The sequence below is a fragment of the Camelus ferus genome, chromosome 6 (assembly GCF_009834535.1).
Source record: "Camelus ferus isolate YT-003-E chromosome 6, BCGSAC_Cfer_1.0, whole genome shotgun sequence".
Classification (NCBI taxonomy): Eukaryota; Metazoa; Chordata; class Mammalia; order Artiodactyla; family Camelidae; genus Camelus; species Camelus ferus.
This window is the reverse complement of record NC_045701.1, coordinates 21340452-21367695: the sequence shown is the minus strand read 5'-3', so window position 1 is coordinate 21367695 and position 27244 is coordinate 21340452. Positions and strand designations below refer to the sequence as shown.

The window sequence follows — 27244 nt, the reverse complement described above, 5'->3', positions numbered from 1 at the left end:
GAAGACTTTTGTCTCACTGTGCACCCTTTGCCACCCCCAAATCCACAAGGTCACATCCTGGAACCCTGAGGAAGGATAAAAAACTGAATTACTCACTCAACTTTTGGGTCCCAGGCCAGGAGTAATTTAATTGATAACTTTCATTGCAGTGGAAGAAGTGCCAATGAATTAACTCTCCTCTGTTAACATTCTGGCCTTGAGCACTTTAGCTAAAGCTCTTTACACTGTGAAAAATGGTGTCATATCTAGAATGGAGTGTATTCCATTCCTTTTGGGCTTCAGGTGTGGGTCACTTGGATTAAGCCCCTTGTAAGTGAATGTCGGGGTCGGCTGGTTGTTAGCAGTATTACTATATAACTGCAGTATAGGATGATTCTCAAGGATCTTGGCTCTCATTTCTGATTTAAGAAGATACAAGGAATGGATTTGGGAAATATGTTCTCAGGACCTCAACAGAGAGGACTCCAAAACCTTTTTCATTATTTTCTGTGCTCAAAATCTCAGAGAAAGTAAGAGGTGATGCCATGCTGTGTCCTGAGCCAAGGACACTCTCCAGGGTTTCCAGGGCTGATTTCTAAGGCATATGGCTCTGTGGTCAGACAGATCTGAGTTTAAATTTCAGCTCTGCCACTGCTAGCTGTTTGACCTTGGATAAGTTACATAATTTCTCTCAGCCTTAATCTTCCATCTGTAAAAATGTAAATACATTAAAAGCTGTGTTAGGAAAGGGTGTTAGGAGGATTGCATAAGATGAAGTACAGTATATACTGTACGTAATACAATGCTGAGCACATAGAGAATGCCTGAAACAGCAACTCTTCACTGTTGCCAAGCCAAATTCTAACGTCCAGAGAAGCATGCCAGCTAGGGGACTGCTTGACATGATGCTTACAGCATTTATGGAGACAGCCACCCAAGTTATGGAGACAGCACTAGGGAAACATTTTGTCCCAATAGCACTGGTCTCAGCTTCTGTTTTCTTGATTAAGAAAAAAAAAAGCAGTATTTTTTTCTCATATGGGTTTGTGTATTGTTTCTAGGGAGACCAAAGAAGGGGGAAGAATTATTGTGGAAGTTGATGGCAAAGTGGCAAAAATCAGGAATTTAAAGGTAAGCCTGAAACTGTCTTCCTTTTTCTTTCCACTGAGGATCTGGTATTATTACAGTGACTTCTGGGGTGAAGATGTGTATGTGAATGTGTTTAGAGATGGGGAGTGGGAAAGGGAAGGGCTTACAAGGGGAATTGTGGGAAGAGCTTTGACCAATCACAAAGCAAATATAAAAATATGGCAGGAAATAAATGCAGGGCATGTGGCTGCTGCAGCCCAAGTGCTATCAAATAAGGTGCAGCTGTTTTGGAAACTGATCAGCAGCTGCTTTGAAAGTAAATACCAGGGGTATTATGGGGCCCGTGGCCAGCTTAAGTCATGCTGGGGGAAATCTGTGCTTATATTTAACTCACCTGACCACCAGTTAGACTTTGTCTCAAACTTCTTATTTGATATCACTTCATCTAGAAGTGTTACTAGGGATTTTAGTATGCATCTGCTAATGCAGGATTCATTTTGGCCATACTGAGGGCCAGGGTAAGAGAGTTTGGATCCCAGAAAGGAGTCAATCACTAGCCTGAATCTTGCTACAAATTTTCTCTCAGTTCTGACTGATCTTTGATCACAATTGGACAAACACTGGGAATTTCCTCCTCTACCCCTCACCACAGGCTAGGGCTAATTTTCTCCATCCCATTCCTCCGTTTCCCAGGCCAGTGGAAGTGGAAGGGTTTCTTTCTTTCTGGGCCTTGGGCAGTGGAGAGCGACAGGGAAGCTGGCCGTGTGACTGCTGCTACAGTCAGCTTGCAGGTGGTACTCAGCATTCCTGAGAGCCGACGAAGCTGACTTGCAGGTTGAGGGTTATCGGGACCCCAGGCCCCCCAGCCATGCCCACTCCTGTGTTACTCCTGTGATGTGCTCTGTTTCCTTTTGTTGGTAGCTCTCTGCTGAAAGAGATCCGAGCCTGCCAAACTTTCAACAGGAGCTCCCTAGGGACAAAAGGCCTTTCATTCTCTGCTGTCTCTTATTTATATCTCTGTTGCCTAATCACTTCAGCTGCTTTGTTCTGAAAGCTCATATTTTGGGTTCTTAAGAATAAATTCTGTCTAAGATCAAACTCTAATCTGCCCCCTGCACACCTTGTTGACTGCTTATTTCCCTGAGGTCAGTTGTCCTCTAGGAATCTCTTAGTCATTCTGACAGCCTCATTCTACCGTAATTTATGGTGCCTAGTTCAAGGGATTGTGTATCCCTGTCCAGAGTTTAAATTTTAAATGGTAAGACAGGCATTTCTGTGAATAATGCCATTCTCCCCAGTACCTGGAGGTCAGTACAGTTCTAAGTTCTAGCTCAACCCTTGTCTACCTTGGGCAGTTGGAGTGGTCCCACCTCTTCTGTCCAACATGCTTTCTAATTCACTTGGGGTGGATTCCCCAGGGACCTCTGTGACAGCTTTAGGTTGATAGAGCCTGTCAGGCCCAGGGGCTGACTTACTCATGCATTTCCAGTGTCCTCTACAGAAATACATAGAGAAGAAATGATAATGGTAAGAAAGGCTTTTTCTCTCAAACTGTTTTATGCCTCAGGGAGTTGATTTGTGAGTAGGTAGATAAGTGATAGTGTGACAGACAAATTTACTTCTCTGAGGCTTCACTCTACCTAACAAAGACAAAGGTTACTTTTTTTTTCTTTTTTAGGTAGATATCATAACTATTCTCATGACCAGTCCAGGTCTCTCTAGCTTCAGCAGAGAGGAATCAGTTACCACTGGCCAGATTCTTATATTATAGCAGAGAAGACACTGGATCCTATGTTTGATTTTAGGTGGACGGTCGACTCGATGGCTTTGGCGACTCCCGGGAGAAGGTTGTGGCATTTGGCTTTGATTACTGCTACTGGTCAGTCAACCCGGAGGACCCCCAGTATGCATCTCAGGATGTGGTAATGTCATTATTTCCTTCACTCTCGCCGGGTCTTTATAACTGGATAATTATTGGGAAATTAACATGGAATCTGAGCCCTGGCTATTTCTTACTTATGCTAGTTTGGTCAGAAACAAATGATGTTTTAATCTGAGAAACGGTGGTCAGAGGCATCAGTTGCAGAAAGAGCAGAGGAGATAGGAAAAGACTGCTTTTCCAGGGCCCAGAAATTGGCTTGGGTCCATTTAGGCTTAGGCCTCAGCCTAATTTGTATGACCCTGAGTTAGTTCAGGTGATGTTCTGCTCCAGTGGTAGGGGAATGGGCTCACCTCAAACCTGGCCTTCTGTTGTATGCAGCAGAAGGGCCCAGAGTTCTTTGAGGCTGATCTTTTCTTAACAGCCTCAGGCTTGTGCTTGTGCCCCTGGTCTGAGTGCAAAGGGCTGGACAACTAGTCGGCCAGCCCACAATGTATGTAAGAGGCATATTTTGATTTGAGGATTTTGAGGATCAGCCAAGGCTTTACTGGCTAACACTGCTGGTCACCCTTCCTGCCACTCATCTCTCCCACAAGTTTCTAAGGCGGCAGGTCTGACCAGATGGGTCTGCAGGACTTCTCTCTATTTATCAGAAGCAGCAGCACTGTCCTGATTGGAGCACTGTCAAAGGTCATGCATTTAGTGCCCATGATGGCCAGCAAGCCTTGCCTCATTCAATTCTGTGACCATGGATGGTAGCCCTTATCCCAGCAGCCACCAGGTTCCTCTCTAAAATTAGAAAAATCATTTGTTTGGCCTTTTGTGGCTTTTCATATGCTCTTCCTTACATGTGAAAGAAAATATTAGAGGAATATGTCCTTAGAAAATAGCATTGGAAATGGAAATATTTGGGGGCGAACCCTAGACAACCATTGCCTATCAGTCTATATACCCTTGAATAAAAAACCAAAGTATATTTTCTGCTAAGTATTTTAGTCTTTTGTGAAGTGTTTCCTGATTATGCCAAAGAAACAATGTTACCAAGTTTGAGTGATTTAGAGGACAGCATAGGCATACCTTATTTTTTTAAACTTCATAGATACTGCATTTTTTATAAATTGAAGGTTTATGGCAAGTGTGCATCGAGCAAGTCTAGCCATGCCATTTTTCACAGCATTTATTCGCTTCATGTCTCTGTATCACATTTTGGTAATTCTCGTAATATTTAAAACTTCATTGTTATATTTATTATGGTGATCTGTGATCAGTGATCTTTGATGTTACTTGTTGAAGGCTCAGATGATGGTTAGCATTTTTTAGTAATAAAGAATTTTTTTCCTTTTTTATTGAGTTATAGTCATGTTACAATGTTGTATCAAATTCCAGGGTACAGCACAATTTTCAGTTATACATGAACATACATATATTCATTGTCACATTTTTTTTTTTTTGCTGTGAGCTACCACAAGATCTTGTAGATATTTCCCTGTGCTATACAATATAATCTTGTTTTTCTCTTCTACATCTACCTGTCAGTATCTACAAATTTTGAAATCCCAGTCTGTCTCTTCCCACCCTCCGCCCCCTTGGCAACCACAAGTTTATATTCTATGTCTATGAGTCTGTTTCTGTTTTGTATTTGTGTTCTTTTCTTTTTTTTTTATTTTTTTAAGATTCCACATATGAGCAATCTCATATGGTATTTTTCTTTCTCTTTCTGGCTTACTTCACTTAGAATGACATTCTCCAGGGACATCCATGTTGCTGCAAATGATGTTATGTTGTCGTTTTTATGGTTGAATAGTATTCCTTTGTATAAATATACCACAGCTTCTTTATCCAGTCATCTGTCAATGGACATTTAGGCTGTTTCCATGTCTTGGCTATTGTAAATAGTGCTTCTATAAACATTGGGGTGCAGGTGTCTTTTTGAAGTAGGGTTCCTTCTGGATATATGCCCAGGAGCCAGATTCCTGGGTCATATGGTAAGTCTATTCCTAGTCTTTTGAGGAATCTCCATACTGTTTTCCACAGTGGCTGCACCAAACTGCATTCCCACCAGCAGTGTAGGAGGGTTCCCTTTTCTCCACAGCCTCTCCAGCATTTGTCATTTGTGGACTTTTGAATGATGGCCAGAATGGTGTGAGGTGATACCTCATCATAGTTTTGATTTGCATTTCTCTGATAATTAGTGATATTGAGCATTTTTTCATGTGCCTGTTGATCATTTGTATTTCTTCCTTGGAGAATTGCTTGTTTAGGTCTTTTGCCCATTTTTGGATTGGGTTTTTTTGTTGTTGTTGTTATTAAGTCATATGAGCTGCTTATACATTCTGGAGATCAAGCCTTTGTCGGTTTCATTTGCAAAAATTTTCTCCTATTCCGTAGGTTGTTGTTTTGTTTTACTTATGGTTTCCTTTGCTGTGCAGAAGCTTGTAAGTTTAATTAGGTCCAATTTGTTTATTCTTGCTTTTATTTCTATTGCTTGGGTAGACTGCCCTAGGAGAACATTTTTGAGATGTATGTCACATAATATTTTGCCTATATTTTCTTCTAGGAGGTTTATTGTATCTTTTCTTATGTTTAAGTCTTTGATCCATTTTGAGTTGATTTTTGTGTATGGTATAAGGAAGTGTTCTAGCTTCATTGATTTACATGCTTTCTTTTAGTAATAAAGAATTTTTAAATTAAGGTATGTACATTGTTCTTTAGACATAATGCTGTCACACACTTAGTAGACTACAGTATATGGAAACATAACTTCTGTATGCACTAGGAAATCAAAAACTTCATATGACTTGCTTTGTCATGATTATTTGCTATATCGTGTTGATCTGGACTGGTAATATCTCTGAGGTATGCTTGTACTGATTCTCTGCTGATGCAGACTTTGAAGATGGTGTATAGTTCTGAACCATGGAATTCCCCATCCTTCCCTTTTGAGAGGAACATGTGGAAACGATACCCTAGACCACTGTGAGATTTGTTGTTTCCCACATGTGGGTCCTTTCTCTTATAATATGAGCACCACACTTTTGTAGCCACAATGTGTTTGCTGTAAATGCTCAGCAGAAAAGGGCAGTGTGGGCATTACATGTTCCCTACAAAGTCTCTGTGTCCTTTGGAATTAGGAGGGCCCTGGCAGGTCCAGGCTTGTCTTTTATCCCACACTCAAGCGGGTGTGAGATAGCTGGTTACTGTTGTTTGTACTGTTCCACTGAGATCCTCCAAGAAGAGCCAGGAAAGGAACTGACTCTCAGATAAGAGGACAGGACTCCTAGAGCAGTTCACAGTTGTGACTCCATTTATGGCATAGAAGACAGTGTCCTTTCTTTTAGCAGAAAGTGTGAGCATTTTGATGGCTATTTCAGTCCTCCCTGGCCATAGCACACCTAGGGCTGTTCTGTGTATCGTTAACTACTTTGTGTAACATTTGATAGATCAGTAATCTGGGAAGTGTGTGTAAACAAAACAAAACTATATATCTGTATCTAGTTATATACCAACAAGCTTGGGTGTGATTTTGGTGTGAGGCTCACATTTTACATTTATGTAGCTTCAGTGTATAGAATAATCCAGTGGAAGCCCAGAAGCCCATAGAGGAGGGGAACTCATAAATAAGATTATTCTTCTATTGCCTGATTTGAAGTTCGGTGGAAAGATCAAATGGGATTTGGACAGGAAGCCTGTGCAGAGAGATAAAACCAGTGTGTCCTGAGGTTTGTTCTGGCTTGTTTATTAATTGTCTAAGGCCCTCATCAGTCCTAAGGGGAGTCTGGATAGGAGAGGGAAGGAAAGGAATCTCTGTCAGAGGCAGGATTAAGGCCAGAGGTCCCAGGATGGAGGCAGAACTCATATTCACATGATTTGGTTGGAGGGACTGACCACTTTGACACAGCAGTTGGAGCCCTGACTTAACCCTAATCGTTATGGCTCTGAGGTCACCAGGGGTAGGAGAGGCAGATTGTCATAAAATCATAGATCGTGGGGAGGGAACGAGTTTAGATGTCATCCAGTTCATCCTCTCCCAAAGTATAGCAATCCTCTCTACTGCATTTGTGATCATATTTCAGGGGGTGAGGGGAGAGGGGCCAGTCTTAAGGAAGTAAAATTTAGAGACAGTGAAATTCACCATGTAGTGTACAGTGTGCAGTTCTGTGAGTTTGGACAAATGCACCCAGTTGTGTAGCTTGTGCTACAATCAGTATATAGGACGGTGTATCATCCCCCAAATTCCTTCATGTTCCTTAGTAGTCAAACTCTTCTCCTTACCCCCAGCTCCTGGCAACTGCTGATCTATTTTCTGTCCTTACAGTTTTGTCTGTTCCATAATGTTATATAAATGTAATAAAACTGTATGTAGACTTTTGAGTCTTGCTTATTTCTCTTGATGTGATATATTTGAGATTCACCTCCGCTGTTATGTGTATCATGTCGTATTCCAACCTTGATTCAGACTTATTTAAATCATTTTCTTGACCCAAAGGAATCTCATGGCTTTGGAAGTACTGATTCCTTTTTTTTTTTAATAGAAGTATGGTCAGTTACAGTGTGTCAATCTCTGGCGTGTATAGCACAATGTCCCAGTCATTGGAAGCACTGATTCTAACTGCAGAGAGTGAAAGCCCAAGTCCCTGGAGGACTGTGCCTCCTTCATCCCTGGGTTTCTTCCTTTTGTGAAGGAAGGACTGTCATCACCCTCAGAAGTACATCGCTGATTTCAGAATATCCAAATATCTGAGGGAAAACTTTCTCTGCTGGCCTTAGGGAGATTTTGAGCAATGTCATAAGCCATTGCATGATAGATGTCAACAAGAAGTCATCTATTCAGTGTTGGCGCTGCCTCCTCCTCATAGTCTCTTTGAATGTTAGAGCTTGGAGGGAACTTAGCAGTCACCTAGGCCACGGTTTCTCAACCTCAGCACTCTTGATGTTTTGGTTGGATAATTCTTTGTTGTGGGAGGTCTGTCCTGGGCACTGTAGGATGTTTAACAGCATCTGGGCCTCTACCTACTGGATGCCAGTAGCAGTCCCAATCGTGAAAATCAAAAATCTTTCCAGACACTGCCTACTCATCTAGGCCAAGCCCCACATGTTCCGGATACAGCGAGTACCTTACGTCGGTTAGTACATACAGGCAGGTAAGGCCCGAGCAGGACAGGACCCATGCTTCCTGTGGTGGCCTTTGCATTGCAGTGTACCATTTAACTTCCCTCTCTTTCTGTTTATTTTACAGACTCAGAAGATATGATAAAGATTAAAATTTCTTAGTGCTTTAGCACTTCCCAGTCCTTAGTAGTGACACACTTGAGCAAATGGGTCCTGTTTTAAACAGACATGAGCCTCTAGAGAACAAGTCAGCTATTGTAAGTCCTACTGAGAGGCAGCTTCCTTGTTGAATATCTATAGACTCTGAAAGTGTATCATTTCATTTTATTGTCTCCCCAAATCTGTTAAACCTGAATTATTTACTTTCTTTGATAGATAAGGAAACCGAGGCACAGAAAGGTTACAAGACTTGCCTGAGTCCCTTAGCCAGTGAGTGCTGAAGCAGGGATTCAAACCCAAGACTGTCCACCTCTCAGTTGTGTGCCATTTCCACCAAGCCTCACTGACTCTCGAAGTTAAACAAATCCCATTTAGTCGACTAGTGATCTGGTCATCTCTTTATTCACATTATCTGATTTAATCCCTCCAATAGCCTGAAAGGTAGATTTTATCCTTTTGTAGTTGAGGAAATTTGGCTGATCTGCCCAAAGTCACACAATAAAAAAATGAGTCTTAGGTTTGAACACAGGATCATTTGAATGCAAAGTATTCTTTACTGCATTATACTGTAAAAAAGAAAAAAGAAAAGGGGGCAATAGGAAAAGGAAGAGATGAAAATTGAGGAAGAGGAGAGAGGATGAAGGAGAAAGAGGAGGAGAGAAAAAAGGTTATAGTGAATGGGGACGGGCAGGGATAACACCCCCGTCTTGTACATTACCTCATGACCCTGGAGTGTATTTCTTAAGGCAAGTCGTTTTTGGTCTAAGCTATGTTTTTAGTCTTTAATCTTTGGACTTGCAGTCAAGGCTTTTCATAAAAGTTGACCTACATTTTATCTGGCTTGAATCTGTATTAAAGTTAATTGGCTTCTTCTCTGAAGTTAGACCTGGATTTGAATTCAGGCACCACCACTTACGAGCTGTCTTCCTTTGGACAAGTTACTTAACCTCTCTGAGTACTAGTTTCTTCAACTTGAGTTACTGTGAGGAGGAAACAAATTAATGATATAAAGTGCTCAGCCCCAAGCTTGGCAACAAGGAGTTGAGTAAGGGAGGTCACAAGTGCTGTGGCTTGGGTCCCTGTTGTGATTACCACTATCACACACAGTATCACAGGGTACGAGGGAAGGGAGACCCATGCTTCTTTCTAAGAGTTGAGCTAGATTTGAAAATCTGTTCTTTGAATCTGGTTGTGATCCCTTCTGGGATTAGTGTGCTCCCCTTGGAAAATTAACTACCCTCCCTTCCTCCTGGTCAGGAACATCTGTTGGAGCAGGAGTCCTCTGCTCAAGCATATTGTGTTTGGGTGATTGTGTGTTTGTAAAACTTTCCATGAGGAGCATTAGTTCAGCTTTACCCACCAAGGGCTGTAACTGGCTGCCAAAACAAGTGCAGACTGAGTCAACAGAAAGCGCGTCAGGAACAAAAAGTCACCAGCCCTTTGTGGAAAGCAGTTGCTCCTAGTCTCAAGGGAATCTTTGTTTTAAAATGCTCTGTTCTTTGGCTAAAACACAGTACCTAAAACGCTTGTGGCTTTTCCAGATAAAAAAATCCCGTGAATGAGCAGGAGATTTCCTCCCTACAACTGCTGAATCCAAAACTGAAATGATAGCAGCAATGTTTTTGTGCTTGTTGTTGTTTTAACATTGTTTCATCTCCACAGTACACTGAACAGCAACACACAGAACATCCATTGCCTACCCTGGAAGAGCCCTGGTAGGGGGTGAAGGAAGGGGTGTGTGTGTGTGAGAGAGAGAGAAAGGGGGAGAGGGAGGGAGGGAGGCAGGGAGAGAGAGAGAGATTTTTTGGTGAATATTTTCTCCAGTTCTGGACTTCAGCTTGAGAATGTTAGGAACTTGGAGAGGCTTCAGAGGAGAAGCCCACACACCTAAAAATGATTAAAGGACTGACTGCAGGAACCAAGAGGAAAGCCACGGTCAGTGTAGGAGCCTTCGTGTGCATTCTGCATGTGATTATTTAATGAAGGACTGTTGCTCCGGGGGGCGGGAAGACAGGTGATAATAATGCCGTGCAAGTACAGAATAGGATGATTATAACAGTTCATGGAACATTAGAATAAAATAGAGGATTTTCATTGTCATTAGGATAAAATAGAGGTTTTCAGATGAAATTGCATAGGATTGTACGTAATTAGGACATGAAGAGCAACTTGTGCGGAATTTTGAATCCTGATATGTGGTAGCTAACTAGTTTGACTTTAGAATTCCAGAATACTGATGTTAAAAGAAATGCTGGAGACCATTTAAGACACTCACTTTAAAGATGAAGGCCTCAAGAGACAAAAATAACAGTTACAGAATTTTTTTTCCTTTCTTTTTGGCCAGCCCAGAATTGTGCTTGACGTTGCAGGGAAGTGCTTGTTGCTTATTCTAATGACGGGGCCATGAACTGCAATACAGAGCTTCCTGCATGACAGGAAGTGTGCCGCTTGGCTGAATCCCAAGGAAAGAGCTTGTTCTTGAGACTGGACCTATCACTGACTCTGTACTCCATCAAGATGAAAAAATTGCACTATTGCCATCTGGTAGTGTGGGGAAATGTTGAATGCCTTTTACTGTTATTACGGCTTATCTAATGTGACCGGGCGGTGACTAGTTAAAATGCTGCCACAGAAGTAGCATTTCTGTGTGGGGACCACAACCCATTATAATATGAAGACAAATGATCTGTTACCTCCTGCCTCAGAAAGGGTGAGGTGGAGAGGAATATTACCCTCCCTTCTGTTGTATGTCCTGACTTGGGAGTGTGAATGAAGGCTCTGGAGAAGAGGAAAGACTGTGAAAGAGCTACTGAAACTGAGGTGGGACCTTGGAGAAGCAAGAGGAGGGGGAACATGAGAAGAAACTAAAGTGAGAAGGAATTTGAGGGTTGACAGGGGTTAGGATTATACATCACTTTTTGTAGTGGATATTATCTCCAACTTAGGTATAGGAACAGGCTCAGATAGGTTGAGTAGGCCACACAACCAAGTGATGGAACCAGCTTTGATTGTGTGATTCCAAAATTCAAGCTCTCAAATGCTTTACCAAACACAGCTCTGTTTATTTCTGTATTTCCACTGCTGCAAATCTTAAATGATAATTAATGGTTATTGGGTTGACAATTCAATTTATGCTTCAGTGGATGACAGGCAGATTAGGACTCTGCCTTCTTGAATCTTGCTGCCTGTTTTGAGAAGGCAGTTTGCCTAAGTTAGAGAACCACAGACATCTTTGAGTTTCTCTGTACATCCCTTTCCCTAATGCATGTATGTGCTAGGGAACTGGGGAGCACGTGGGCGTCAAAGCATTTTCTCATGAATAGTTGCAGAGCTGTGTACATTCCATTACTAGCGCTATTTCTTCCCAACCAAGATGGAGACAGAAGTAGAGGGGCGAGAAGTTTATAAGAGAAAGCCTTTTTGTGCAATACTTGGATGGGGATCTGCAGGCATGAGTGGGGGAAGGGAGATTACCATGAGTGTTTCATTTCAGTACGTTCCCTCTGCCAATAGCACAGCTGCTCAACTCCATAAGCATGACCATCGGCTGGATTTTAAAGAAATAAGGTCATTCTTTTGGCTTCAACTAACTCATTTTTCTCCTCTCTAGAAATTTGATTATAAATCTTTAAAGATTAACTTTTAGACTCAGAAAAATCTGAAGAACAGAGATCCTTGACACAATGCTTTCTGTTGGTGCTGAATGCACAAAAATGAACAGAAACTGGAGAAATCTCAAAATGCAAAAACTTGTTTGGATTCTTTTTCTCTTCTGTGAGCCAAGGGTAACAGATATTTCTGGTGGTATCTTGAGTCCTTGAGATTTAGGCTGGAGAGAGAGGTTATCTGTAGGGGAGGCATCCCCAATGCTTGATAGTCAGCTGGAGACCTGGGGCAGCCTGAGCATAAATATAGATAGAGGTCCTAAGACAGTTGTCCTTGACGTCTTCCAGACGTTTTCTTGCTTGCATCTGCTATGCTGAGAAGTTGCCCTATACTCCACTCCCTTTACACTTGAATTTGGCCTGGGTTTTAAAGGATTGTCAGTTATTTACTTGAAGAAGAGAGGTGTAATGGTGGAGATGATCACTTTGACAGTCTTTGGAAAAACTGATTTGCAAAATCATCTGAACAGGAGGATATAAAGTAAAGAGCAGCCCTTTGAACAAAAGGTCTTTGTGTCCACCACAGCGGGACAAGTGTGCATAGGCAGACTGATAACAGTAGGCTTCTCCAGAGGAAGCCACCTGGTCCACATCGCCAGGTGCTAAATTCTCTCCCACATACTTGCACAATAAGCCTGTGTCCAAGTTCCCTCTCAGCACCTTTCAATGGTCCTCTGTTTGGGGGAGCCAGTCCAGCTGACCAACAAAAGGCCCCTTCTAAGTGCAGTGTTCTAAAAAGAGTTCAGAGAGGGTGGGGAAAGCAATGGGACTCATTTCTCTCTAGTTCTATGCTCAGCAGAAAGCAGACAACTACATAAAAACGTGTCAGCAAATTAGTTTATTAAAATATTTTGCTATAAAGGCCATACAAGCTAATTGGAAAATATTCACACAGTACAGAAGGATATAATGTAAAAAGTGAAAATGCCTCCCCCTCCATGCCTCCTCACCAGTCTCGTTCTCTAGGGGCAAAACCACTGTCTGCAGTTTCCTTGGTATCCTTTCAGACATTCTCCAAACATAAGTAAGCATATAGTATGTATCTTTAAAAAAAAATACGAAGGGGCTTACACTGTACATACTATTTTTCAACTTGCTTTATTCTACTCAATTTATCTTAGCCCTAATTTATTTGTAGTACCTATAGTTCCACCTCATTGTTTTAACGCTACATAGAATTCCCTTGTACAAAGATAGCAGTTTAACAAGTTTTCTAGTGATAGACAGGCCATTTCCAGCTAAATATATACTATGATGTGTCCTTATATATTATAATTGTAATTCCATAATTATGTAATTATGCTGTTGTATAATATATAATATATTTCTGTTATTCTCTAATACAAGAGTGAGCACCTTTGTATTTTTGCAAGTGTAATTGTGAGGTAAATTGCTCCAAGTGCAGCTGCATGTTTAGAGAGTATGTATCATTTTAAATTTTAATAGATATTTGTCTAATTGCCTTCCAAAAAGATTGTATCAATTTACACCCTTAACAATAGTGTATCAGAATATTTTACCACATCCCTTGTCAACACTAGGTGTTATCAGTCTTTAATCTTTACCTCTCTGATAGGTAGAAATAGTGTCTTATTTTTGGCTTTTCTTTTTTTATAACTGAGATTGAGCATCTTTTTATGTTTCTTGGCCATTTGTATCTTTTCTTCTCTGTGAATTATGTGTTCATGTATTTTCCCCATTTTTCTACCATATTGTTCATCTTTTCTTATTTTTAAGAGCAGTTAGAATATTAAGAAAATTAATTGCTATGTCATATGGTAATTTTTTCCATGATGTGTGTGTGTGTGTGTGTGTGTTTAAATGTAGTCAAATTTATTGACCTTTCTCTATGGCTTCCTAGTGTGTTAAGCTTAGAAAGGCCTTTCATTCTGGGAATATGAGTATTTGCTATTTTTTTTTCTGGCATGCTAATTGATTTATCATCTTAGGATTTAAATATTTGATTCATTTGAATTTTTTGATGTAAGACATGAGGTGGAGCTTCAGCTTTTTTTCCCCCAGATAGCTAGCCGCTAGTCTCATTACCATTTATTGAGCACCCATCTTTTCTCCACTGATAGGAAAAACGCACTTTTATCATTTATTTAATTCCTGTAAATACTTGGGGTCTCCTTTAAAACTTTTGTTTCATTGATCTGTTTGTATTCTTGTGCCAGAAGCACACTGTTTTCAAATATTCATGAAAACATATACCATACTGTCTTACTATTTTTATTTAAAAATTTTTTTTAACTTTAATTTTTTTATACCTTTATTTTTTGAGGGAGAGGAGCTAATTAGATTTGTTTATTTATTTATGTATTCATTTATTTATTTTTGATGGAAGTACTGGGGATTGAACCCAGGACCTTGTGCATGCTAAGCCCACACTCTACCACTGTTTTACTACTTTCCTCTATTTTACTACTTTTTAATGTTGGGCTGGGCAAGTACCTTCTCATGTCTTTCTCCTGGTTAATAATATCCTGGTTACTTTGGTTTTTGCTCTTCTCCAGAAGGCCATGTGCTTCTCTGCTTTTGCTCATGCTGGCTCCTTTTTCTAAACTATCTCACCTCCCTGCTTCTGCCATTCAGTGCTGCTTGTTCTTCAATAACCAGTTAAAAGGGTACTTCCTCTTTGAAGTTGTCACTGTCCCTTAGAGCCTCATGGTATCTTGTTACTTTCTTGTGACACTCTGCATATTAACTAAAATTAATGCTCTTTGGGTACATGACTTTTTTTTTATTAGACTGAGTGACCCTTGAAGTCAGACTAGGCCTCATCCATCTTTGAATACCCTACATTTCCTAACACATTTCATTCATTCATTCAGTGAGCATTTAGAAGGCAGCTGTCATCTACAACACAGTGGTGTTGAGTGCTGGGAATGTGGAGTGGTGTAAGATGTGATCCCTGCCCTCAGAAAGCTTACAGTCCTGTTGGGAATAGTAATTATTATTATTGAAAATACAATATTTATATTTATTTATAAATAATTTTTAAAATAAAAATAATAAACAATACCAAGCATTCAAGTGTTAAATGAATGGTGCTTACATTAAGTACTTCAGGAATCCAGAGGAATAACACACTCTCCCAAGGTTGCTTTAAATGAGTTCAAGGGAGGTCATTTAGTCAGATGGAAAGGCATAAGCAGAAACTGTAGGGCAAGAATATAGGAGAAGTGTTTGAGTGGATTAGGTGCCAGCTCAGGGTGACGCTAAGAGGATGTAGTCACAGTGCCTGTCTCTCCAGGTGTTCCAGGAGGCCAGACTCTCCCATTCCACCTCTGAGCTGCTCCAGACTCCTAGTAGATATGGAAGCTAACCTTAGGTTTTCTGGTACAGTGACGCTGTGGTCTCAGGAGCATGCTGGATACTTAGCTGAGTCCAGCAGATACAGATCATGTCACACAGGCCATGATGGTTTTTAACCTGAAGGCAGGAGGCAGAATATCTTGGGTTATAGAAATAGCATTCACTCACTCAACAAACATTTACCTGTGGTGTGCCAGGCATATGCTAAGTGCTGGATAAGCTAACAGAGAGAGAGAGTTATGAGTGTGTATGACAGAGACAGAGTTTTGCTCAGTTTCCTTTATCTCACTTGATGTATCACCTTTCCTGCTAATCAGATTTTGAGCAAATCTAATGTCTCATTCAAGATTCCTTCTTTTGTAGAGGTTTTAATAGGCTATAGTGTCCATACCATCTTTCTGTCCACCTTGCTGTTGCGCAGACATCACTGTGTTCCTTTGTTTCCAGACCTTTGTTTTGGGGCCATGGTATCTCCATCTTTGCTACTTTCTCTGGAGTCTGACCCTGGGCCAACATATAGATCTGTTCTTGTTCCAGAATGTTAGAAATACCTGATTTCCTGTAGAAGAATGCCTCCTAGGAGCACATTACTGGTTTTTCCTTCTGGTTGTGCTGGTTGAGCTTTACTAAAGACCGTGTGTGTCCAAATGTCTCCTTTCAGTGAGAGGGAAAGGATATGCTTCTTATTTCTTGGGAACAAGATATAGAGAGCCTAGGGTTTCTGCCTTGCTCCTCAAAGTGTAGACTTTGGTTTTGCCTAGAGCTTGTTCGATGTAGACTTTCAGATCCAACCCAAATGTACTTACTCAAAATCTGCATTTTAAAGAGATCACCAGGTGATATGTGTGCACATGAAAGTAATTAAAGAAGCAGATTCAGTTCCAAAAGGTCTGGACTACATTTTTAGTAATAGGATTCTAGAGTATATGATCTTTTGCACCCTAAATTATACAACTCTGAATTGATAACTGCTTTTCCCAAGGCCCAGATAACTACACTTTTGCTTTGGCCAAAAAATGTGAATTATTCCTTGATCGATACTTCTCTTACTTGTCTATCTGGCTAACTCAAGAAAAAAGCTGTATTAGATTCTGGCATCTCAGGCAGACCTTGATGGCTTTTGGTCTATTGGAATAAATAAGCTTTATATCATGTGATTTGAATAGCCTTGGTTTTCTTATCTTTCAAGAGGGAGTGATAATCCCCACCTACCAACATCATAGGAATATTGTGAGAATAAAATAATTAGGTGTGAGAGGACTCTGAAAAAATTTAGAAAGATTAAATGAGTATCAGTTGGTGTTGTTATGGCTACATTATATTCTCTGGTGTTTCTGTACCAAGAAAAACAGTCTCTTTACAGAATTCTATATATTGCTAATGAAAGTATCTTCTGCTCTTAATGCTTTAACAAAAATATTTTTCTTTCAAAAATACTTCAATTTATTAGTTTTTAAAAATAGATAATATATGCACATGGCAGAAAAAAACAGTACAAAATGACAGAGTGAAAAATATATCTCTTTTCTATCTCCACCTATATCCTTCCCCTATGCTGAGGCAGTCATTGTTATTAATTTCCTATATATATTCCTAGATAGTCTATGCAACTATAATCATGTAACTGTGTATGTCTTCTCTTTTAAAAAATGGTAGCACACACATATTATTCTGAATCTTGCTTTGTTCAGTTAGTATATCTTGGAGATATTTTCATATCCGTATATATGATTACCTTACTTTTTTGGTGGTCACATAGTAACAGTGTGTGCAAGTATACTATAATTTATTTGCTACTATGAACTTTTAAACTGTTTTTTAAAAATATTTTTCTTTTCTTTTTTTTAATGGAGGTCCTGGGGATTGAACCCAGGACCTTGTGCATGCTAAGCACACACTCTACCACTGAGCTATATCCCTTCCCCCTAAACTGCTTATGTCTTTATACTTACAGTGAATTTCTTGTAGGCAGCATGTATATAATTGTGTCTTGCTTTGTTTTCCTAATCAGACAGTCTCTGCCTTTAATTGGGGCTGTTTAGACCATTTACATTTAATGTTATTAATGATATAATTAGGACAATTGTTTTGCTGTTTTTTATTTGACCTATCTGTTCTTTGTTCCTTTATTTGTATTTTTATGCCTTTTTTGGATTGAGTATTTCTGTGATTTCATTTTATTTTTGTTGGTTTATCAGCTCTCTTTGTTTTGTCAGTGGTTGCTTTAGGATTTATGTTAATGGTATACATTTCTAACTTATCACAGTCTATTTTTAAATGATAGTATATTACTTCCCACATGAAATAAGATACGTTAAATACTTCTATTTCTTCTCTTTTAGTTTTTATACTTTTAAGCCATACATTTTATGTCTACATATGTTATGAACTCCATAATATATTGTTGATAGTTTTGTTTAAGGAGTAAATTATCTTTTAAAGAATTCAAATAATAAGAAAAAAATCTTACTTGCCCATGTAGTTACCAGTTCTAGTGTTCATTTCTTTTTATAAATCCATAGTTCCATCTGGTGTCATTTTCCTTCTATTAGTACATTCTTTAACTTTATTTCAGCTGTCATATTTCAGACAGTGCAAAAATGGAAACTATTTTGTTTTATATCTGACAAACCATGTAGTGTTAAGTCTGGTATCAGCAGATGATCCACTTTGGTTTGTGATTGCTCTACGGACTCAGCAGAGCAAATCTGAAGTTAGCATCTGTCTCCTAAACCAAAGGCAGTCAGAGCCTTTGACAGGTACAGTGACAACAGGCTGTGGCTTCTAGAGCATGTATGGGAGAGTTTTCCTTATATTTTAAAGCCAAACAAAATCAGAAGTTGACAATTTACTGTGAAACATTTTGGAGCATTTCCAGTTGTAAGTCTTAGGCTATCCAACATCCTTGTTGGTGCTTGCTGTTCTTTCTGAACTGCATTTTTTGGGGCAGTGGGACAGGAGTTCACCTTCCTATTTTATTTCCTGGGATCTTAAGTTATGGGTGGTCGTTACTGTATACTGGCTCTAATTATTCTGTGATTTGCATACCTTTACATAAGCTCAGCTTCCAGCAAAAATAGTCTTTTTAGAACTGTGAGCAGGTGTGGGGATGAAGGGAAACAATCTGTATCTTCTGTTTACATCTACCTGGTTGGCCCCCTTTTCTCTCACCTCTCCCTTAAATCAACATTAGATTTGATTTATCCCTTATTTGTGAAAGCTCATTAAGGTCATTTAATATGTTATTTTACCTTGTTCATTCATTCATTCAACATACATCTTACTGAAAAATACGCCAAGAATTGTGCTAGGTGTTAGAAATAACCAATTAGAATTGGACATTGTACTTACCCTTTAAAAACTCATAGTTCTTGAGGGAGACAGATACATTAAGAGCTAATTACTTCACAATGTAGGAAATACTGTAATAAACTTTTTAATCAAGCATTTGAAAAAACTCAGAGGGAAATAGGCCTTTTTGTTGGGGGTTGCGAGGGTAGATCGTCAAAAAGTTTAGTTCGTAGCGTGACTGCTCTTTTCAGGACTGAGTAGGATTTAAACCTGTAGTTCCCTTCCAAAGATGGAAAGGGCATCTCTTCTTAAGACTAGAAGGTGGTGCTTCACATACATGGATTTAACTACACAGCTTGGTGAATATCCAAAAAGATCAGTGACTTCTCAAACCAGCACATGAATCATTCACTGATCTTAACTTGGAGTTCCCTCCTGGTTTCATTCGAAATACTGTTTACTCGTATAAAATAGGTGTCTGAATCATTTGATTGAGGCCAGCTTTTTAATGTATTAACTTGATTTATGATCATTATGAGGGAGCTAGTTTCAGTGAAAACCTCTCTTCTCTCTGCAGGAAAGGCAGAGTGGATGGTTTCTCATTTTTCAAATGTGATGCAAAGGAGTGTGAGCTATTTATAGACTCACTTCCCCCCACAGACTGAACACAATGGAAGACTGAAATCAAATGGTGACCAGATGTGCCCAGCATCCCTCAGTTTGTATTTAGAAGTTGGAAAAGGCAGAACTTCTAGGAAGTTGGTCTCGGGGCAGAAATGGACAGACTCATAAGATTGTCTGTATTCAAACAGCCCCTTATATCTGGTCCCCAATAGCGGAAGAGGTAAACAGAAGTGTGTGCTCAAAGTCATTTTTCTTCTGTCCCTCGAAGTGAGGGATTTTTCCTTTGTTAGTCGTTTCGTTGCTCAACTCTTGTCTCTGTAGTTAGGCAGTTAGACAAATACAAATGCTTTCTGGGGATACGGGCTGGATTGGTGTAGGAGGAAGAGTTAGTGCAGCTTCCATGCAGTTGGTAGAGATACTGGTTCTCTTCAGAAGAGAAGAGATCTGACAGGAATGGAAACCCTTAATTACTCTTTTTTCTATACTATTCCTCCCCTATTAAACTAACCCCATCTTGTTTGTGGTGGTGTTATGGTTTAAAGCACAAACATGTAGTGGTTTCTAGCTGGTATTGCTTTTCCTTTTCTCCCACATTAGAGATTTTGAGAAAACAGAAGCAACTTCCTCCTTCAGTAAGCATCTGGCAACATTCCCATGTAGTTTAGAGATTTGATTTCAGGGTTTGGAAAAGTTGTGCTTAATTTTGGAGAATGTTCTCCTAACCGACTCACTTCAGTAAAGTAAGAAAAGAAAATGCTGTTTTTTTGAGAGCGTACTCTGTTCCAGGTACTGAACTGAGTACCTGATTCATTCACTTTTCACAGCAACCCTGTGAAGTGGATTATTATCATCTCTATTGTACAGATGTGAACACCAAGGCTCAAAGAGGTTAGGTAACTTGTCCACAGTCACACTATTAAGGGGTGGAGCCCAGATTGAAACCCAGATCTGCTGCCTCTAAAGCCCTTGCTCTTTCCTCTACATCCTTACTCCTCCTGACTATGCGCTTGCCGCTGGTATTTGAAGTATGATATGAATTAGCTGACAATTAGAAACATTTGGACTTTCAGACTTAGCGTTTATGATAGGAAAGGACCCTAGGAATCATGATGAGGAAATGTGTTTTCAGGCCTCCCTGTTAATTCTTCCCTCTGAGATACGGAGAACACTGCCTATTTTTAGTTTTGTATCTGAAACAAATGCTCGTCTACAGGTACAGTCAGGGTGTTTTGTTCTGAATCCCCTGAATAGACCTATTTGACACAACCACTGTCTGAGACACAAGAAATAGCTCACACTTTATAGCAAATGGATGCTTCATCTCACATATTCCGACTTAGGGGCCAGATTTTGAAGTGAACTTTTGAAATGGTGGAGTGTAACTGAAATGCCCATGAAGGAGCCTGGGGTCTCTGCAGCCAGTGTGCTCCTTTCCTTCCTGGCACAGCTCAGTATTGCCTGGTACCCCTTTTTGGGTAGGCCCTTTCTCATCTGTGAAGTCCCCCGGCGTGTCCAGTTACATAAGGGGGAGGGAAGGAATGAATGCAGGATCTCCAGATTGAATCCAGAAGAATTTTAGTATATGTTTTTGAATGAGATGACATCTTACATTGTTTTCTAATTTTATCTGAATTCCATCAGCTTTAATTCCTAAGTACTTTTTCCCCCAATTATTTATTTTTCAGCAAAGATGAACTTCATCTGCTATGGATCTGCCACATAGAAGCAGTTACACACCAGAGCGAATGAATCTCAGGTGTTCATCAGCTCTGTTAGGGTTTTTAGAGGTTTGTTAACTATGTTCCATTGAAAATCACTCTTAAGTTCCTGAGTGGCTGTCCAGGTTTGTGTCACTGCATCTCTTGGTTGTTATCACCAGGTAATTGTGATCTGAGTGTTCACCACTGTCAGGTCCCTCTTCCATCATCTCATTTTTTATCTTTTGCACGTACTTTAATAAGTGGCTGTGACAACTCCAAGAATCACTTTTATTCCAGGGCAGTTGGCTAAGTTGGAGTCAAGCTTTGTTCATTTTGTTGAGGTGACTTGAGGTGAGGGGTTGAGACACTAGAAGTACCACAGGACAAGTGTAGTTAAAGATCTTGTGATTCTAACGTGCAGCCCTCTCTTCTGCACATTATGCAGTCTTCAGAGTTGGAGGAGGGAAGTACGGCTCGAGGGAGGAAGGCCCCTACCCTTCTGATACATAAGGCAGATACTGTTTAGATCAACACAAAACTGATCTCTTTAACTAGACCTTGGATTGCTGAGACTGATATGCGCTTCAACTGGGCTGGCTGAGCCCGATGGTGAAATCGGAGCTGTCTTGGGGACTCAGCTCGTTTGCTTCTCCAGCATTAAGGATGGTCTCTAGAGACCCATTCAGACTAAACAATGTTAAAAACAGGAAATTTGCTCCTAGCAGCATGGTTGCAGGAAAACTTTTTCCTCTTAGGCAGGAATGAGAGTTAAAAACAGAAACTCCATCCCCCAGGCTTGTTTTCTTCTAATGTAAAAGTAATATTAGCAACTTCAACAACTTGAAGCAGCTTTGTCCTACTTGGTTGCCTCTCAGAGGGCTGCCTAAAGGGACCCATTACAAAAGGCAGTAAAGAGCCCTTGTGAACACATTAAAAAAATACGGAAACAGTGCTATGTGGAGGATACTGACCTGGTGATGTTCATCTTGGCTGAAGATCACAAATGTGGAATTAATGCAGGCAGCATTTAGGGGAGACCTAGAGAACAGCCATCACTTAATTTTATGCAGCACACATTTATTGTGTGTATTTTGGATTCAGTCCAGAGATTATATATTCATTTATTCAGTCGGTGTTAACTGAGCGTGTACTGTGTGTTGTACGTTGGTGTCTGAGATGTGTGATGTTCTTTTTCCCCTTTAGTACCACAGGGGCCTGCTTGGGTTTGCTTGTAACAGCCCAGGGCATCCCTGGATCTGGGGATCTGACTCTTGAAACTGTTGCATGATTTACTGCTGAGGTAGATGAGGGTGGACAGGTAATTGTTTGGAAGAAAAGAGTGAGGACAAAGAGGAAGCTAAAAACTAGGGAGGAAATGTTCTTTTCTCCCTTACCCACTGTGATTTCACTCTGCCTAAATAGTCCAGTGTTGAGAAAGGCTTCTGAAGCCCCCAGCAAATGTGACCCGGGCCCTCTCTGTCACCCCCGCCTTTGTTCACAACCCGTCCTCTGGCTCAGTATGTCATGAACAAGCTTCTGCAGTAGTGGAGACTGTGTGGTCAAAAGAGTCTTTGGCAGATGTGTGCCATAATTTTTTGCTGGTAAAAAAGCAGAACTACTCTTTAAAAAACTTTTTATTGAAATATACACACAGAAAAATGCACGTCTTATAAATGTACAGCTCAAGGTTTCTATCCACTTGAATTTTTACAAGCTGAGCATACCCACGTAACCAGCATCCAGATCAAGAAATAGAGCATCCCCAGCACCTCAGAAGCCCCACTTGTGCTCTTTTGAAACACATTGTAAAGCTCTTTCCTGGGGCTTTTTCCAGTAAATGCTCTGAAATGTTGAGAGGCGAGCTGCTTATGGACAGGTCTCTCATCTCAGTTCCAGAGTGATGCTCATCATGCTGCTTCCTCGTAGACCCAGCAGAGGGTCTTATGATAATGGTCGAGAATAGCCTCTGCCTCTTGTAGGACCCTATTAAATGCTATGCAGTGTGTTACAGTGATAGAGTTTGGTTGCAGGGGTTACTCTTATATGTAGTTTTTGCGTTTCCTGGCGAAGAGAGACTGAAACATCAGCAATGGAGAGACCCACCCTGTGCAGAATAGACCCAAGAGAAATCAGAATGGCTCCTAAAAGTGCCTCAGGGTACAAATAGAAAATTTGGACATAGGTATAAATCCTTCTACCAGTAATTTACTGTGTGACTTTGAGCAAATTACTCCTCTTGGGACATCAGTAATGTCCCTACCTAGCCTGCTGATCTCTTAAGAGAGGACAGGCAGGCCAAACGCAGCCCTGCCAGACTTTTATTTTTATGACTTGCATCTGTCAGTATTAATCTCTTACATCCAGCCCTGGGCTAGTTTCTAGCCATAGAGATGAATTTCAGTCTGTTTTCACTTTGTTTCTTACTATATACTTAGATTTATAAAAATACTGAATTTGAAAAAGTGCATTTCTTTAGCAAATCTGCATGTCATGCAGAACATCTTCAAGACAGAGTAGATCAGTGAGGTTTTAGTATGTGTGCTGTTTATCATCCCTCCTCAGTTTTGGTACTGTTTGGGTTGAGTATAGACTATATTTAATAGTTATATGGAGGATAGTATTCCACCACAGCATTATGAGTTATTATCCACGCGCAGACAGAGCAACTGGCAAGCTTCCTGGGAGCCATGCCTGTGCTCTGGGGTAGCTGCATGCTTGATCATATGGCCCACATAGGAATGGAAGGTATGTACACAAAGAAGTGCCAATAAGAAGAAAGATCATAGAGTTAGAATTTTATAAATGGGGCAGACTTTTGAAAGATCATCCATCATCCAACGTTGTTTTTTTGTTAAGACTGTGGACTGGAGAGGAACACTGCCCGGGTGTGAACCCCACCTCTGACATTTGCTAGCTTTATGACTCTGGACAACATTCAGTCGCTTCATCTGTAAAATGAAGATGATAATAATGATACCTACTTTATAGGTTATTGTGAGGAGTAAATTATTAATACATGTAAAGTGCTTTGAATATTACTGTTATGTTTCAACAGTAAATAAATTGTTCTTGTCGTTACTTTAATATCTATTGTGACACTAGACAGTCAACTATCTGAACTTTTTTTTTTTTTTTTTGCTAAATGTAAGTCAGTATGGGATTGAGATGGAATATAGAGTTTCCTCTACAGAAATTTTCCTTACAGCCAACTGTGCTTGTACACGTTTATTTCATAAGATGAGGGCATCCATAGCATGGGAAAGAAAATCTCACAATAAGGTTTTTTTCTGGTTGAAACAATTTTATTGAGATATAATTCACATACCATAAAATTCATCCACTTAAAGTGTATAATTTAAAGATAGTCACAGAATTCACAGAAAAGTTTTTTAAAGCCTAGTCTGTCTCCTAGACATCCTCTCCGTGGTGAAGAAGAACCACGGCGAGCTTCTGTCAGTTCCACTCTGCAGAACTGGCTGAAGTTTTCTTTGTAATAATAGTTCTCAAAGTGAGGTCTCCGGATCAGCAGCATTAAATTATCTGAGAACTTGTTAGAAATGCAAATTCTGTGGCTCTGCCCTAGGTCTACTCAATCAAAAATTCTGGGAGTGGGGCCCATCAAACTTTTTAAACAGCCCTCCAAGTGATAAAATGTATGATAAAATCTGAGAACCACTGCTTTACAGAGTCTCTTTGTAGACAGGCAGGAGCATAGTCTTAATTACAGGTTGGGGGCGGGATTCAATATTGGGAAACATCTGTCTTAAATGAGCTTAAACTTCATCGTGTAGTGTTCTCTGGTTTACAAAGTGCTTTCATCAGCACGTGTTGTCATTAGCACATGTATCAGTCACAAAATTGTTGTGTAGGTACCATTATTTCTACATTCTAGAGGGGTTGATAAAGACCGCTGTTGTCTAGTAAGTTGTAGAGCCAGAACTCTGTCATTTGGGGTCTCCTGAGTCCAAATCCTGGCCTCTCTAGCACCATGTAGCTTTTCCATCCTCAAGCAGTGAGAGAGCTGTTTTTGGTCTGGCTTCCTCAGTAACAGACCCTGAGACAAGGAGTTGTGTGAAAGTCATTTACTAGGAAGTATTGCCAGGACAGAAGTGGTCGGTGGGGTGAGGAAATGAGACCAGCAAGGGAAGAAGGCCACGCCACTCCACAGAGGTGCTTTGAAGACAGAGTAGAGAGGCTTCCTGATCAAGAATGTTCTGAGTTTTCCTCCACCCATCAGTCACTAGTTAAGACTGCCTTCTGTAGAGTATCTGGCTCTCAAAAGGAGTTCTGGTAACCTGAGGGCAGTCCTTCAAAAAAGAGACAAGGAGACAGATACTGACTTGGAAGTTAAAGGTCACCAGCTGCCTGGTGTGTCTGAAAATGGTAAAGGAATCCAAGTGTAATAGCAGAACATTAACAGCACCAGTACAACCATCATAGCTGATCTAGAAGACTGCAGCAGGGAACCAAAGAGTTGTGAAATACATGCTGGTCCCAGAGTGGGCTGTGGCAAAACCACTCTGTGTATCCTGTCCCCATAACTTCCCGGGAGAGCCCTGCCCCCTTGCAGTTTCTCATTACGCGCCATGGTCAGTAAACACTCAGTCCTATAGCCTCCTCCCTACTGACCCACATGTAGCATGAGCCAGAAATAAACTTCTGTTGTTTTAACCTACTCTGCTTTGGGGGTTTGCTACAGTAACTTAACTAAGCTTACCCTGACTGATGACTCTTTAATGTTGAGCTTACTGAGTGACTTTAACTTTGGTACAATATCAGTTATTGTAAGAAAATGGGTCAAAGGGATCTGTCCGTCTACTTTCACTTTCTTTTTAGTGATAAATGATTTTAATGTATTTCTAAGGATTAGAAGGCCTTTCACGTATACAGGACTCTCTTTAGTGTTCTCTGTTTCCTATTCCTCGTAGAACCCACACACCCACTTATATTTTTGAAGAAGTTGGCTCTAAAAAGGACTTCTGCCCTACAGCTAGGGATGTATAGCAAACTATGGCTGTGGGTCAGATCTAGCTGCTACCTGATTTAGTCAAGTTTTATTGGAACACGGCCATGCCTATCCGTTTATGCAGTGTTTATGGATGCTTTTTGTAATACAAAGGCACAGTTAAGTAGCTGTGACAGAGACCATATGGCCCATAAAGCCTAATATATTTGCTGCCTGGCTCTTAATAGAAAAAATTTGCTAATCCCTATTCTGTAGATCCTTAATTATTAGGAATAGAAAATTTTCCAATTGATTTGCCTCAATTATTGCTGGTACCCTAGCTCTTGGAAGTTCTACCTGGTGGGATGAAGGCCTCCTGGATCTGTGATATCCCTTTATTTTATACGTTATCCTGAAGGCAGTGAAATAGCTTATACCTCTTGGATTCTACCTGTAAAAAAGCGAAAGACTCCTTCACCCCTGATAATTAAACCATTTTCCATATTGCGATCCCCGTCTTTGTCCAGACCAGCTGCTGGGCAAACTGCTGGCAAGTCCGCTTGTCATGTGACTGCTGCTCAGTGATTCGGCTTTGTGCTTGTTGCTGTTGACAGCTGAACCTGCCATTGTGCATGGAAGAGAGGTAATCAGGTTGTCTCACACGATGGGTCATGAATGTGAGGCTATGTGAGGAAATAAGGAAACTGGAAACTGCAGTCACACAACCAGGCCACGTGATGCTGGAACGTTACTCATTACTGCTCAGAATTCAGCAGTAACTGTAGGAGGTCAGCAGCAGCTTTCTGTCTCCCATTCAGAGAGCCTCTAGGGAGGTGATTGTGTCCATTGATCTTTATCCAATCTGGCACATCTTATTAGCATTCTTATTTGGGGTCTTCTAATGGTTGGCAGTCTCTCTTTTCCCCATACTGAGTTTGCTTGCTTTGCTTGGGGTCTAGACAGATGAGTCCTAGAAAACAGGGTTAAATAATGTAAAACATGGCAAATTATGATCAAAGAATCACTTGTGGTTGTCTTTTAAAAATTATTTTTATTGGGGGGCTAATTAGGCTTTTTATTTATTTATTTATTTTAATGGAGGCACTAGGGATTGAACCTAGGACCTCCTGCATGCTAAGCATGCACTCTACCCCTTGAGCTATCCCCCCACCCCCTGGTTGTCTTTTTAGAAGCAGCTGTGGGAATGGCATGAGTCTTTACATTCTATTCCAATAAATCCGTCTTTCATCTTTTCTCGCAGGATCCTGCGTAAGCAATCTATTTACAGGGAGGAGGAAAGCATTAGAGCTAGATACTCATCTGTCTATCCTGTGAATTCCTTGCTTATGTCCAGAGAGTACAAGAGCCGCATATGGGACCTACCAGATCTCACATGCCACCTGGACAGTTGTCCGTGGGAACGTTCCTTAGGAAAAAGGCATTGTTAGAAATAGCAAAATCTTTTATAAACAAAGATATGTGTTTT

The 27244-nt window shown here is 40.4% G+C and overlaps 1 protein-coding gene across 6 annotated transcripts in view; it reads left to right on the top strand.

Annotated features, from left to right (window-relative positions):
* STARD9 (StAR related lipid transfer domain containing 9) overlaps positions 1-27244 on the top strand; it is a 114117-nt gene that overhangs the window by 3899 nt on the left and 82974 nt on the right. For 5 of the 6 annotated variants that reach the window (XM_032481393.1, XM_032481395.1, XM_032481398.1 and 2 more), the window contains exons 2-3: positions 1041-1110; positions 2874-2990. In XM_032481393.1, the coding sequence (XP_032337284.1) occupies positions 1041-1110; positions 2874-2990 (187 nt within the window). Of the gene's footprint in view, positions 1-1040; positions 1111-2873; positions 2991-27244 lie in introns of those variants that run through there. The other variant, XM_032481394.1, reaches the window with a different exon arrangement.